This window comes from Schistocerca americana, chromosome 5, assembly GCF_021461395.2.
Source record: "Schistocerca americana isolate TAMUIC-IGC-003095 chromosome 5, iqSchAmer2.1, whole genome shotgun sequence".
NCBI lineage: Eukaryota > Metazoa > Arthropoda > Insecta > Orthoptera > Acrididae > Schistocerca > Schistocerca americana.
Window position 1 is genome coordinate 224755940 of NC_060123.1, and position 16431 is coordinate 224772370.

General features: G+C 37.9%; 1 protein-coding gene across 1 annotated transcript in view; it reads left to right on the forward strand.

Annotated features, from left to right (window-relative positions):
- Positions 1-16431, forward strand: part of LOC124615690 (structural maintenance of chromosomes protein 2) — a 174315-nt gene that overhangs the window by 142574 nt on the left and 15310 nt on the right. Inside the window, exons 17-18 of the mRNA XM_047143723.1 lie at positions 6547-6690; positions 13538-13732. Coding sequence (XP_046999679.1) covers positions 6547-6690; positions 13538-13732 — 339 coding nt within the window. The remainder of the gene's footprint in view (positions 1-6546; positions 6691-13537; positions 13733-16431) is intronic.

Consider the following 16431-nt stretch of genomic DNA (forward strand, 5'->3'; position numbering starts at 1 on the left):
GATTATGCAGTACGTCCGTAACAACTAACATGCATTCGATGTGCGTGACGTCACAATTGTTTACATTTCTAACAGATCACCAGAAAATATTACGACTAGTGGCTTGAGATGCGTTACTTTCAAAGTAAATTTCCACGCAAGATGATTTATGTTACGTGTGAGAATGTGCAGTGCATTTCTTAAATCACAGGGCGTTATAACTCTCATTCAAAACGTAACACTTTGAGGATCAGCCATTTGAAAAATGTCGGGCCCAGAAGATAAGTCATTTATGCCACTATTTGAAATTTTACTGGCACATTTGTATTTGACATGACTTAACGTGTAACACGTGCTAAAAAAAGACAGAGCTTCAAGTTAGTTTTCATATTTAATGTTGTTCTTTCATAGATAAAAAATTATGCAATCGATGGCAAAAAGTGTAATTGACCTTCAAAAAAATGTGCATAATGTGTTACTGAGCAATGTCACAAATCTCTTCATGCCAGAACACTTCGACTTTTCTACGCAACTGATAATCATTTTGGCACGATTTTAATTGCCAAATTAGAGCCTGTTAGCAGGCCTACGGACTTCCTATCATTGTAGGACTAATAACAGTGGATGCCAATAGACGAAGCAATTCTCGTTAGTACATACACTTCTACTTACGAGTTAACCAGTGTAGAAACGCACTTTGCCGAGTTGAGCGAGCTCGGCCTACCTTCGTAACGTACGCGCCGCGGCCTGTCTTGCTCGTAGGCCTCGTGCTCTGAATAACTACTATCATTCGCTAACGAGATCACGTGACATGAGCTATGACTGGCTGACAAAAGTGCATCGCTCAACGCAATCTCTATTTTAGAGTTTCGGAAGCTACCGTGCTATAATTTGTGGAATTTGTGTATATACTTTCACAATACGAAAATAAACTCTGTGCGTATTGTCTCGCATCAAACATCTTTCCAAATGCATTGTTTTTCCTGGATTTCGTTTCCTAAAGTGCTGGGACGTCCTCCGCCGGTATAAGACCTTTACGATTCAAAGGACTGATAGGTTTTACAGCTCCGAGGGAAAGTATACTGTTACTTAACACGGATGTATTTTCACCCGCTTTATACGTAATTTCATCCGGGAGAAATTGTGTTTTTAACCGTGAAATTCGGGAAAAATCCGGGAATTTTTTTTTCTTGTCCACGTAGACACCCTGTCTAGTTGTGCTAGATTGGTTGGCTAGGACACACAATACGGGGTTCCTTGGAATAGTAACAATACTTTCTATTTTTATCAAGACCTCACAAAGCACATGGAAGGGGTGAAGAAAATAGTTACTGTTCATCATTAAGTGAACTGCAAGTGACTTCTTGACATTACAAATCCTCCCCCAGACAAGTGCACTGGATTTAAGAATGAATGCTGCACTTGAATATGAAGAAATTTTCTAAGATATGGAAGAATATCCATGTACTTTGATACCTATGTCATACCAACCAGTCTTTGTGTACTTCATGACTATCCCCCTCCGTCTCTAATGACCTCGTTGTCGACGGGACGTTAAACACTAACCACCACCACCACTATCCCCCTCTTTGTCAGGCAAAAATGACAGTATCCACTGTCAGTCGAGTTGATGACACTAATCAGTCCCAACAAACCACTTAGGGTTAACCATTTTAAACTTGGAATTACAAAGCAGATGTGACAGTGAAAAGAATGAAAACATGCGTAAAACCTCATTTACATCTCACTAGAAGTGGAAGTTCAAAATCATTATTGAGCAAGGATGAAAACTGAAATAGATTGAACTTATCAACTTAAGCAGACTGCATGTAGGACACAGGTGCGACCTATTCTTGAATACTGCTAGAGTGTCTGGACTCCGTACAAGCTTGGATTGAAGGAAGACATCGGAGCAGTTTGGAGGCGAGCTACTAGATTTGTACCAGTAGTTTCGAACAAAACGTGTCACGGAGATGCTTTGGGAACTCAAATGGGAATACCTGGAGGGAAGATTATATTCTTTTCAAGAAACACTATTGAGAAAGTTTAGAGCACCGGCATTTGAAGCAGACTGCAGAAAGATTCTTCTGTCACCAATACATGTTGCATGTAAGGACCATGAAGATAAGACATGAGACATAATGGCTCATACGGAAGCATACAGATGGTCGTTTTTCCCTCGCTTTGTTTGCGAGTGGAACAGGAAAGGAAATGACAAGTACTGTTACAGAGCACCCTCTGCCAGGCACTGTATGGTGGCTTGCAGAGTGTCGATGTAAATGTATCAAAGAACCATTCTGTTATTTGTGGCATGGTTAGGGAAACTCCAGAAAATCTGAATAAAGATCACATTACAGGGATCTTATGTGCATCTCATTCCTAATGAATATACAGGAAGATTCAGCTGTCCCTACTGCTATGGGTTTTACACAACCCACAATGCCTTCAGAAACCATGCACAAGATTGTCATAGTCTCTTCCTCACTGTGCACTAAGTATTAGTGCTACAGAAAAAGTGAACAGGATCTTCTTGTAGGAAATTGTGTGTAGTTAAATTTTTTACTGGGTTATGTTTTAACTAGAGGCCATGTTTTGAGGGTGTTTTTTTTTTAAGCATACAAAAATTACGATCGGATGCATTTTTCTTGAAGAACTCGAAAACTGTGGCTGAGTAGTTTGCATGAAGTGAGTGAGAGAATGTGAAAGTCTCTCACATGGTTTTTGAAGGCATTGTGGGTCGCATAAATCCAATAGGTAGCATGTGCGATATTTTAAAGAACTTCGTGGTACAAGGCTTAAATTTAAGATAAATATATAGTTTTCTTCTTCATATTAAAACGTTTATCCAACTGTGCATGGAAAGAGAAGAGATGATGTTACGAGATCTACTTTTTAAGTTTACACAAATATAGTGAAATAAAAACATTTTTTGGTACAAATCATTTTGTTTTTTTCTTTAGACTACTTGCCTTTAAGTTTTACACACTTTTGCATGTGTTCGAACTAATTTTAGGACTTTTTCTCATTCTAATGTTTTTGCCTCAAAAATACTGTTTTGAGAGGATTCAACATCTTGTTGCATTGATAAAAATCACTGCCTATGCAATTTTTGTTGGACATAATGAAGAAATGGAAGTTAAGGAGTAAATAAGGTGAATGTAAGCAGTTACGCATTATGTAAGAATTCATAATCTCGTGGCGGTAACATTAAATAAAAAGGTCTCGGGTGTGCAACTGCGTCAAGTAATTAAAATTACATGAGCTTATTCTGTTCTACATTAATTCATTGTTTTTCACTGTCAAATGTTCATTTATTTGACAAGCTTTGAGAAAGCTGTCATCATCGTGATGAAAGCTATGACATTTTTGTTTGTTCTTTGTGTTTCATGCTCTCAGGGGCTTAGCATTTGTTTTCGAATTGTGAGGATATTATGAAACTCTATGAAAAAAATCTCAATCTAAAGGTGTGCTGTGCTCCATTGAAGTGCTTGGCTGTTGGGGTGGAACAGTCATTAGTGGGCAACCTCTGGGGAAACTGCCACCTCTCAGTTGTATAAAGCTTACCTAGGCAAGTGGCCCTCTGTCAGGGTGGACCTTTAGTTCCCTACCTGCTCATGTCATCAAGATGGAACCCTGAAAATGTTCTCCTCCATGTCCGTGGAATGGATGGGCTGCTGATAGGTACCACCACCCAGTTTAAGAAGAGGGCTTGTGCAGTTAGTCCTCTGTACTCAGAAATTAACAGAATGCATGCTGCTAGTCAGAACATGTTTCTAATAGTTGAAAAGAAAGAGAGGAGCTTTGAAATAGTTTCACCTTTGTATATTCAAAAAGGTTTAAATGTCATTGCTGGCACTTTATAAAATCTGTCAGTTGATTGCACAATGGGATGCCATTGATAGAAACTTCTAGTTCCCAACAAGTAAAGAACCTCCAGGAAGCTCAATGCCTCAGGGAATATGCAATCGAAACTGAGCTATACAACACCTTAAACTGCAGCAAAGGTATTGGGATGTGCAGAGATCTGGTGGACATCGCCGAAGAAGAATTGACAGTTGAGTGGACCCAAGAAGATATTGTTGATGAATGGGCCCGAGAAGGTTTTGATAGTGTACAGAATATCATGAGAAGGGTGGCTGGGGATCTGTGAAATCCGACTCTGTTATTCTCAATTTTAAAAACTCTCAGACCATGAAAAGGCAGGTTTCTTTGCTTAAGCATGGGCCCTATGTCCCCAATGTACTGTTTGAAATGCTAGCCCTCTGGGCACGCCGCTTTCTGATGTATAGAAGCCACTTGTGGTAAATGTGATAAAGTCCGCTGACGGAGGAGTCTTTCGTTCATCCCCTTTCAAGTATGTGAATTGCTCTGGGAATCACCCTACCTGGAGTAGGGACTGCAGCATGTATCTTGAAGAACAGGAGGTACAAGAACTTAAAACAAAGAAACACATCCCGTATGGTGAGGCAAAAAAGATGTGTAGGGCCATGTGCCCCCAACATTCACTACCTCCTTTGCTTCAGCTCTTCAAAAGTGCACTTGGAAAGCCAGTGCTGCTACACAGAGGTTGCTAGTATGATGCTTGTGGCACACAGGTTACTGTGCGCCATATTTTTCTAGACTGTGTTTTATTTTCAGAGCAGAGAGCAGCAGCAGAATTGGCAACCAGTCTGTCCTCTATTTTAAATCATTCAAATGAGTTTGATTCGAGGCTTACGGTTTTGTGACATGTCCAGCTTATTTACTAAAATTTTAGGGAGATGTTCTTAAAGTATTAACAGTGTGACTGGCTCACTCACATTTTTTGTAAGTGGTCAGTCAGTTGCATTTCCCTGTGGCTTTACTTCAGCTCTTCTGTTGTTTTTCTTCTGTTTTAATCCTAGGTATAGTGCCTTAAAATGAGTGTGGTGAAGTGATTGTGTATGTCAGTGTGAGACACTTACTCACTGCTAAAGTTACTGTGGTCAACAAAGAAAAGTTAAACCCACAGAACATGGGAACAGATTGTTATTGGAAATGTTTGCAAGTGTGTATGTCAGTATTAAGAAAATACCCAAGAAAGTATCTGTGCATGTCGGTATTATTTTAAGATGTGTTTTACAGTTATAACATTTCATCACTATATAATTGCATGTGCTGTGGAAACTTGAGCATAAACAGTGTCAGAAGTTTTCAACTTTGAATTGCATGAAACTGGAAGTGGTAATTTAGTCAGGTGTACTGTTAATGAAAATGGGCAGCAGCTAACTGCAGACTTGAAGTGACAGTTACTACTATCTCTTAACACCTATGATGAGATGCAGGTATTAGTCTCAAAAACAAATTTGCTGCTTGAAAGATAGTTTATATTAGTATTTGTTACATACTTGTTAATTTCCTGTTCTTGTGCAGAGTTAAATAACACTGCAAGCTACAATTCGTTCCGGCTCTACATCTGATGCACTAACAACAATATATAGTGGTAAAGTCAAATGCTGCAACTGTAATACCTGCCACATGATTTAATTTTACTCTATGAGTCCTAAACTTACACAACTTAAAATTATATGCACTAACAAACATTGCCATATGCAAAAGAAGTGGCAGATCGAAAAAAAATCCAGGAACTGACATGGGATCAAACCTGGTATCATCTGAACTGCATTCCAGGATGCAACCATTGAGCCGCTGCCTTATAATTACAAATTAACTTACATATGCATCCTGTTAGTCTTGTTCATCGATATTCAATTCAAGCAATTGTTTTGTCGTTAAAAATTAAATATGAGTTATGTAGTTACTGCTATTAGATTTTAGAGAACAGTTTTGAAAGACATGTTCAGTCTTTTTTGGCTGCTGTCAAACTCCATGTATTTAACTTTCCAGTGAAAATATTTTGAATTTTCATTTCTTGTTCTGCTGCTAAGTGTCTATAAAATTCCTTATACTAATCACACGTCCGGCCATCCTGATTTAGGTTTTCCGTGATTTCCCTAAATCGCTCCAGGCAAATGCCGGGATGGATCCTTTCAAAGGGCACAGCCGACTTCCTTCCCCGTCCTTCCCTAATCCGATGAGACCGATGACCTCGCTGTCTGGTCTCCTTCCCCAAACCAACCAACCAACTAATCACATTATATGAGAGTCATCTCTTAGAAGTTTTATGATGTCAGTTATTATCTATAATCATTACACACATTACTTATATAGATGATAATTTCTTCACCTTGGCTCATGGTTCTTTTAAACAAGAAGAGAAAAGAGAATAAAGAATAAGAAGGAAAAAGGTCGAGCTTCAGTAGTGATAGAATGGTGTATTCACATATTTACTTAACATTTTTTGTGTTAATAGCAATTTCTTTATTAATTATTTTAACTTAAATTTGAGCAAAACAAAACCATTGTTTTGTAATGCCACTAGACTGTAATCTTACAATTGCAGTGGACTTCAACTTGATCTGAAAAATTTCGTTGCTCATCTGAAGTCGTGTTCTCTATCAATCTAATGTCAGCTGCTTTATATAACCAGCCCTAAATGGTCTGTATTTGTAGAAGTGTTAGAAAAATTTATGAATTATTTTATTTTAGGATTATGAGACTTTAGAAATGGAAATTGGTGAACTGAAATCTTCACTGGAGACAAGCAAACAAGAACTGATAGATATTTCAGGAGAAATAACAAAACTTGAAGAGGCACATCAGGCACTTGAGTCTGAGTTAAAGTCAGTTAAGGTGAGTGGAAGAAGCTATCAATGGTTTCACTCTTTGTATACTCATTCCTGTGTGGTTCAGAGTACATGCATGTCATGATAGACTGTTATTCTGTTAATATATGCTCAGTAATCCCTCCTCCCCTGCCCATGGTTTGATGTGGCCCACTACAAATTCCTCTCCTTTGTCAGCCTTTCCATCTCAGGGTAGTACTTGCAGTCTGCAGCCTCAATTGTTTCCTAAATGTATTCCAATCTCTTTCTTCCCCTACAGAGTTTTCCCTCTACGGCTTCCTCTAGTACCATGGAAGTTATTCCCTCATGTCTTAACAGATGTTGTCATCCTGTCCCTTCTTCTTGTCAGTATCTTCCATGCATTCCTTTCATTGCTAATTCTGTGGAGAATCTCCTTATTCCTTACCTTATCAGTCTACCAAATTTTCAACATTCTTTTGTAGCACTGTATCTCAAATGCTCTGAGTCTCTTCTGTTCCAGTTTTTCCACAGTCTTTGTTTTACTACCATACAATGCTGTGCACCAACATATATTTCCAGAGTGTCATCCTCAAATTAAGGCCTATGTTTGATACTAGTAGACTTCTCTTTGCCAGGAATGCCCTTTTGGCAGTGCTAGTCTGAGCTTGATCCCCTTCTTGCTCTGTCCGTCGTTGGTTATTTTGCTGCCTAGGTAGCAGAATTCTTTAACTTCATCTGCTTCATGACCATCAATCCTGTTAGTTTCTCACTATTCTCATTTCTGCTACTTCTCATTACTTTCATCGATTCACTCTGTCGATATTCTGTATTCATTAGATTGTTCATTCCATACAACATATTGTGTAATTCTTCTTCACCTTCACTCAGGATAGCGATGTCATCAGCAAATTGTATCAATGACATCCTTTCACTTTGAATTTTAATTCCACTCCTGAACCTTCCTTTTTGTTTCCATCATTGCTTCTTCAATGAGCAGATTGAACAGTAGGGGGGAAATACCATAGTCCTGTCTTATGCTCTTTCTAATCTGAGCGTTTCGTTCTTGGTGTGGATGATATTTTTCCAAAAGTCTGATGGTATGTCACTAGACTAATACATTCTACACTCTTACATGGATAGTTGTTTTGTTGCCACTTCCCCCAATGATTCTAGAAATTCTGATGGAATGTTATCTATCCCTTCTACCTTATTTGATCCTAAGTCCTTCAAAGCTCTCTTAAATTCTGATTCTAATACTGGATCCTCTCTCTTCTAAATTGTTTCCTGTCTCTTCTTCTATCACATCAGACAAATCTGCCCCCTCATAGAGGCCTTCAGTGTACTCTTTCCACCTATCCTCTCTCTACTCTGCATTTAACAGTGGAATTCCTGTTGCACTCCTAATGTTACCACCCTTTCTTTTAATTTCACTGAAGGTTGTTCTGGATTTTCGTCTCTGCTGAGTCAGTCCTTCCGACAATCATGTCTCTTTCGATTTCTTCACATTTTTATGCAGCCATTTCATTTTAGCTTACCATTCTTTTCCTATTTATTTCATTCCTCAGCGACTTGTATTTCTATATTCCTGAATTTCCCTGAACTTTTTTGTAATTTCTTCTTTCATCCATCAACTGAAGTATTTCTTCTGTTACCTGTGGTTTCTCCACCGTTACCTTCATTGTACGTATGTTTTTCTTTCCAACTTCTGTGATTGGCCTTTCTCGAGATGTCCACTCCTCTTCAACTGTACTGCCTACTGAGCTATTCCTTATTGCTGTATCTATAGCCTTAGAGAACTTTAACAGTATCTTGTCATTCCTTAGTACTTCTGTATCCCACTTCTTTGCGTATTGATTCTTCCTGACTAATGTCTTAAACTTCAGCCTACTCTTCATCACTACTGTATTGTGATCTGAGTCTGTATCTGCTCCTGGGTACACCTTACAATCCAGTATCTGATTTCGGAATCTGTGTGACCATGATATAATCTAACTTAAATCTTCCTTTACCACCCTTTCTTTTCCAAGTATACCACCTCCTCTTGTGATTTTTCAACAGAGTATTCGCTATTACTCTCTGAAATTTATTACAGAATTCAATTGGTGTCTCTCCCTACAACTGCATTCTAGCCCCCATGACTAGTAGCTTTTCATCTCCCATTACATACTATATTACCCTTTCAGTATATCCTCATATTCTCTCTCTCTCTCTCTCTCTCTCTCTCTCTCTCCATTTCGCTTCGCTGACACCTATTGTATCTATATTGAGCCTTTGAATTTTCAGTTTTAGATTTTCTAGCTTCTCTACCACATTCTTGCTTCTGATGTTCGACACTCAACTTGTTGACTGTTCAATCTTTTTCTCAAGGTCATCTCCCCCTTGACAGTGCACTCCCGGAGATCCAAGTGGGGGACTTTTCCAAAATATTTTGCCAATGGAGAGATCATCATGACAATTTTTCAATTACAGGCCATATGTCCTGTGGATACACATTGTGTGCCTTTAATGCAGTGGTTTCCATTGTCTTCTGCATCCTCATGCCATTGATCATTGCTGATTCTTTCACCTTTAGGAGCAGTTTCCCATCCCAAGGGCAAGAGTGTGCCCTGAACCTCTGTCTGCTCCTCTGCCCTCCTTGATGAGGCCATTGACAGAATGAGGCTGACGTCTTATGCCGAAAGTCATCAGCCTCCAATGCTGATTATTAATCAAAAGTTAAGCTGTGGTGGATTTTGAACCAGGGACCAAGGACGTTTTGATTACTAATCAAAGACCGTACCCCTGGCATAGTCCATATCAATTCAGGCAGCCTAGGAAAAAATCTTACCTTCATAGTCTCGGATGTTGTTGGATTTAGCATATGTTAAAATGAAAGAACACACAGATTTTTGTTTCCTCCAAAAGAATTTCTGCTCCGAGATATGGCCCTCCAAAGATGACGCTGCGCATACAATTTTGAAGATGTGAATTTTGGAAATAATTTTAAAATGCTGTATCTCTGAAACAGTTCTAGTGACCTTTTTTTGAAAGATAATTGCTTTATGATTACATAAATCCTCAATTTGGACTTAACCTGTCAAAGTTCTTTTGCTATAGCGTTTTGAACCTTTTTATAATTTATGGAATTTTCATTTTTTTTATTTTTTATTTTTTTTCCTTCAAAAATGCCAATCCTTAAAGTTTTGATTTTTTTTTTTTTCTGTTGATTAGTTCCATATTGTTCTGCATTTCCTGAAAAGGAGAGCTTCCACTTTTAAGTTGAACAGGTTTTATAAACAATTGAAATTTTTGCCGTACATAAAACCTGTTTTATTACCACATAAGAGACTCATAAAAATCAAAACCTAGCCTTATTTAACATAATTTTAGTTTTGAAAGATGAGTGAGAGACTCATTTTCCAAGCATTGTAAAGGGTTCCGAAATGTATGTGAAAGGTCCAAACACTTAAAGGTTTCAGTTTATATAACTTCTGTGCACTCTTGTACTGAAATTAGCCAGTCAATGAACCAAAAATACGTTCCGCTGATTCAGTATCTTCCTTTGCTGTAGAATGATGCCTTCCTGTTGAACCAATGGGAACTGGAGCACTTACAGTCTTCAAAACATTGTGAACAGAAAGTGAGCACTGATGGCATTGTTGTTGTCCTTCAGCTGTAAACCTATATCCAGCAACCGGTCCATGTGGTAGCATAAAGTACACTACAATTTCGTTTAACTCATAACTGGTGTCCATGATCTCTGCAATCCACACCACAAACATCCCCCTTCTCAGGTTGTGAATCTGAATATTATCCTGCTGTTTCTGAGGTGTTGGCCTACCGACGAAATTTCTTCTATCTTGCTCTTTAAAGTGCCTGCAATATGAGTTCGCTCATCGCTTTAGTCCAAAAAAAGTATCTTGTGAATTTCTTTCATAGGAGTAGTTCGTTTGGACCATTCTTCTTTTCTCTGCTCACGGAATTCTTCGATTTCCTCTTTGAACAAAAGAATGAGGACTGTGGATGTGTAAGATTTCATGACTCTCGTAAAATCCCCAGCATTCTGAATCACAGCTGTATTTGGTGTGGAAAGATTAAGTTTTGTAGCGTGGTGCTTCAGCAGGCCTCCTACCCCATCACAAGGCCCCTTCCCATGAGCAGTAGCACTGTATGCCCAGTCAGTTGGCACAAGCGACTTAATTCAAACAGCTGGTAAAGATTTTTAAAATGACTAGGAGCACCATCAGAAATAATGATCTTCTTCTCTGCTCCTGTTTGCAGTTGAAGAATTTTGTGCATTGTTAGCAAAGCCTTTGCTGAGTCATGCCCTGTGTCATCACTTATAACTGCAACACTTGTCATCTTGATTTGAAAATATGTCACTCCTGTAAAAATTGAAACCTGGTCATTACTCCAATGATAACCTTGTACTTCTTGTGGGAGAATTACAGACCAGGTCTCAGCAAAATCATGGTGAAGCACCAAACATAGTTCTTCAGCCTGTACATACCCTTTCACTTCTGCAATGTTTTGTCATTGCAATTTCTTCAGATGCTGGTGTGTTACTGCTTTCAGTGAGCATTTACCAAGTTCATCAATGAAACTGTCAAAGGCAACAGTTTTCTTAATTTGTTTATTTTCCTCTCATGTCACATAAGTAATTTCTGCAGAGTTCTCTGCTACGTCTTCCAGGCCAAGTGTCTGTAAAGACAGTCCTCCCTTTATAGGGCAGTCACCATATTCTTGAAGCCAACAAGTCTCTCGCTTTGTCGCAGGACTACTGATGACTTCACACGCTCAACCAAGGTGTCATATGTCATGTGCTCTAGTAAGTTCTTCAAAGTTACCACACAAAGTTCAAAATTCATGCAGTACACACATAGACACCTGTTGGTGGGTGTGGAACTACCCACTTAGGTCATAGTGCATAAAATTTCTATCTTCCAATATGTGAAGTTGTACAGTTGCTCTTATAAACTGCAAAAGTTTCTTTAATACTGCGAGTCATGTACCTCTTCACTTTCACAACTTTTTGACCTTCAACTGTTACAGTTATAGTGTCTTTTTTTGTTGGCACTCTGGCAAGAACAGTCCCATTTATCTTCCATATAAAATGACTGCACTATTTGAACTTGAGCTGCTGCTACAGGATGATCATAATAGGGATCTGGTCTTCCATAGACTCCTTTTACAGACTTCATATTTCTTGATTTGTCTACCATGTGCTTTGATATTGATGGAACTTGGTTCAAAATTGTTTCCTTTGAAAATGTCTGTGGATAATAGTTAAAACTTGGACCTTTTCACTGTAGAATGCACAATATTCAGCAGCTGAATTGATATTTGTGAAAAATTCCTTGCAAGAGTGCTTTGGTTCATTTTCTTCTGAAGATGGAATTTGTACTTTGAAGATGTGGTAAGTTTTGCTGTAGTGTATTCATCCATAGCTTTAGTAATTTCTCTGTGCTTTCTTGATGCATAGAGCTTACGACTCGACTTCTGACCACGGTTTCTTAACAAGACTAACACCTACCTCTGTAGTTGACTGATTCAGGGTATTTATTTCTTCCACCATTGATGCAAAATCTGCATCATCTACACCATGGAGGCTTCACCTTGTTCAGATACTACAATTGTTGTTGTTCTGTCAAAACATTCAGAACACAGAAAGTCATCACTGGAAACATTTTCACGTTGAAACAGTCTTCAAATGAGAACACTTATTATCAACTTAAACAAAGTCTTTTTTGTCACTCTTTTATGGATATGCAAAGTCAGCACACTTCACTCTTTTGTGGCCACAGTCAGAAGACATTTTGAACAGTCCTTTTCACAAAACATACTGCAACTGTGTCAACTGGAAAATTCCTCACGTAAACACAGAACTCACTGGATGGTCTCAGATTTCTTAGAATCCTCTTTAGTAAACAAATTAGCATTGAACAGCTTCAATGCAGAAACTTGCAATGAATAACCAAGACAAAAAAGTGACAAGAAACAACAAAGTGTAAGAAATAACTGCCACAATGAAAGTGAAAAGAAACAACTGCAACAAAGACAATAGAAATAAACGCTGTAACAAAGAAATTAATAAGAAACAACTTTAGTGAAGATATACATTTACCCTTGAAAGTTAAAAAAATGATTTTTTAAAATAAAACCTGTCCAACTTAAAAGTGGAAGCTCTCCTTTACAGAGAATATTGTACTACTTGGTGCTAATCAACAATAAAAGAACTTTGACAGATATGTCGAAACGAAGGGTATCGTTGTAATCATAACAAAAAAATCAAACAAAAAACTCTACAAAAATCTAGAACTTTTACTTTGCAGTGTCATCTTTGGAGGCCTGTATCTCGGGGCAGGAATTTTTTTTGGAGAAAACAAAAAAATCTTTCTTTCTTACTTCTGAATTTTAACATGTGCTAAGTTCAATAACATCGGAGACCATGAAGGTAACTCCCATGCCTGAAGTGATATGGATTATGCCCCCTAGACCATGGGTTACAAGCCACATATCCTGTGGATACACACTGTCCCCCCTTAATGCTGTGGTTTCCATTGCATTCTGCATCCTCATGCTGTTGATCATTGCTCCTTCTTCCACCTTTTAGTATCAGTTTATAGTATGTTGTGAAAGGAAAGTGGGAATGATGACATGCGATAGAATATTTTCACTCTGGTTTCCCTCTTTCTTTTTTCCCCCCCTCCTATGATAGAAGTTTTATCATTTTAAAATTAAAGGACTCATCTGTTGCTCTATTTCTGTAGCATAAAATGTTTCTGTATTCATTACTTGCCCCCAGTCATTTATGATGAAAGTATTTACACATTTTAGGCTTTGTTTTTTGTGCTGCAGTTTGTGTAAGACATAAGTTCATGTTATTGCTACAGTTATTAAAATAACTTTTCCAGGAAGTTGTAACAGAGAAGAAGAATGCTCTCTCTGAAGTCAAAAAAGAAATCAGTCTTAAAAACAAAGATATTCAAGCATTGACTAAGCACAAGGCAGATCTTCAAAAGAAAGTTGGTGACTTGCAATTAAAAATAAAGAAGCTTGGTCTTGACAAAAAGAAGTATGAAACAGAAGCAACTGATAATGAGAAGCAGGTATTTGCATTCATTGCTTGATTATTTTTTCTGTAATTTTCATGTTCCATAAGTGTATTACATTCCATATGTACAGTAGTTACTTACATGTTCTGTGGTGAGATAAAGAATGACATGATCAAAAGTAGAAACTTAGGAGTGAGGGGTGTTGAGAAAGCATGATGTACTTCTTGAGCTTTGTGGGCCAAATGGCTGTGTACCAGAATTTTTTGGTTAGTATAGCTATTCTCTTGGTTATTGCTCTTCAGATGCATTTTATACTAGTATTTTAATAAGTTAGATATGGATTCAAGAATTCTGACATCCTCTTGCTGCAATAAGCTTTATTTGTTTAAAACCATATGACATCTTTGTTTATAAGTCTGGCTACAAATATGAGGGTGTTTTGGTAAGTCTAGTAATTACTTTTTTTTTACAAATCAAAAAAAAAGTGCTCTTTCACCAGGCTAATGCACCATCCTGCACATCAGCGATAACAATGGTGAAAGTGCACAAATGGGCTCTCAGTTGGTTCCTCATCCACGCTATTCACATGCTTAGCCGCAAGTGACTTCTTCCTGTTCCTTTAGTTAAAACTTTGGTTTGAGTGTTTAACATATAATCTTTGGTTGACATAAATACTCATCGACTGCAACTATCACCTCCTCAAATGATGAAAATTTCTTCCCAGCAAACCAAAGTTTTAACTAAAGAAACAGGAAGAAGTCACTTGTGGCCAAGCCTGTGAATAGCGTGGATGAGGAACCAATTTAGAGCCCATTTGTGCACTTTCACCATTGTTATCGCTGATGTGCAGGATGGTGCATTAGCCTGGTGAAAGAGCACTTTTTTTGTGCCAACCTTGGTTGTTTTTTTGTTAGTCAGCCAACGCAAGTTTCAGATGATCCAACAATGAATCATAAAGAGTACAGGTATGATTCTGCTTTTATCCAAGTGATCTATGAGGATTATTCCTTGGGAATCCCAAAAATATTGGACATCACCTTACCAGCTGACAAAATGGTCTTGGCCTTCTTCAGTGCACTTTTCCCAGCCTTTTTCCATTGTATTGACTGCCATTTTGACTCTGGTGTGTAATGAAGGATCCAGGCTTCATCATCAGTCACAAATCGTTGCAAAAAGTCTTGCAGATTACAGTTAAACGTCGGCAGGCATTGTGTTGTAATGTTGTGCTGAGAGCACTTTCGGTCGACTGTGAGCAATTGCTGCACTCATCTTGCAGTCAGCTTCTTTGTAGTCAATTCCCCATGCACGACATAATGCACTTGATCAGTTGGGATGTGTACAGTCTCAGCACTCTCACGAAGTTTTATTTGGTGGTCTTGCAATTGTGGTAACCTCAGTTGGATGGACAGTGTGCGCTTTGTCTATGGTGCTTGTCCAACCGTGTTTAAATTCATTAATTGAAAAGTAAATGGTCTTCAGTGATGGTGTTGAGTCTATGTGATCAAAACTCAAGTTTTCTGCATTTTCAGTTGCAGATTAGACACTGAGCAATGCAGACGGCTGTCAACCAGGAACTGTACACTGTTGAAATTCCTTATACGATTCTTATAATAGTTAATTTTCCGACCATGAAGGCCCAATAAAGCATTCCATTCCTTCATGGGAATTTACTAGGCATAACCATACTCGTATAAACAGGCTTAAAATATTAGTTTTGCCATAGAATGCTCGATACTTGCGGGCATTGGAGTAAGTTTTTGATTGTTTTGAATGCCAGCCATGTTTACAGTGCCAGCTAGCCTTTCTTAATATTTCAGCATTGCATGTTGTGAACCCTTGAAAAATATTTCGCCATTGACATGTATAATTGTAACTTACTATAAATAAGATGATAAATGATGTACCAATGTACAAAACAAATAAAGAGTTTGTGAAAAGTAAGACAAGTTAGAAATAAAAACTACAAACCTTATACAGAATTTCCCAGGAGAATGGTCATTATTCAGGAACATGGCTGGGAGGTCAATCAAAGCAAAAAAATGTAGTAAACATGAGCTCTTAACATGCATACCACAAGAGGTGTGTGCACTTTTTCAATAGAAACAGTGTGTTTTAGAGAAGCAAAGATGAACAAATGCTCATTGCTCTTAAGGTATGCATTTAAGAGCCCATTTTTAATGGACTATTTTCGTTTTACTGTTCCTGTCATATTTCTGAATATTGACCATTCCTTCTGAGACGCTCTTTATACCAGTCCAGAAGAGACAAAGATATCCAATACATTACTTGAAAACTAGCATTTACTATACAAAATTTTAACAGAAATGTTATCGTCATCTTGATAATATTCAGCTATCTTTTAATTTTACTAACCTTATCACATTGGTTTTATTGATGTCTCCAACACCTGTACAATTTTTGTGCTCATAAATTGTAACATTTTGATGTAACTCCAAGTGAGGACATTTCCCTGAACACACATGGCAAAATAATAAACCTGAGGATTATTCTTTTTGTGTTTCTTTTATTGTATGCACTTTAGTTTGAGGCCTTTTACTTTTTCACCTCTCATCTGATATAAAGCGTCTGCTGTTGATATTTTGGGAACTAGAAACAAGGAGGATTCAAGTATATAGCAGACTAATAAAGGCTTCTGCCCAAAAGTTAAACTCATTTTTGTTCCAAAGCTTCCATAGTAATAGAGCAGGCTTTCTTGTGTGCACAACAGAAGGCAAGAGATGGCGATAGGCAGA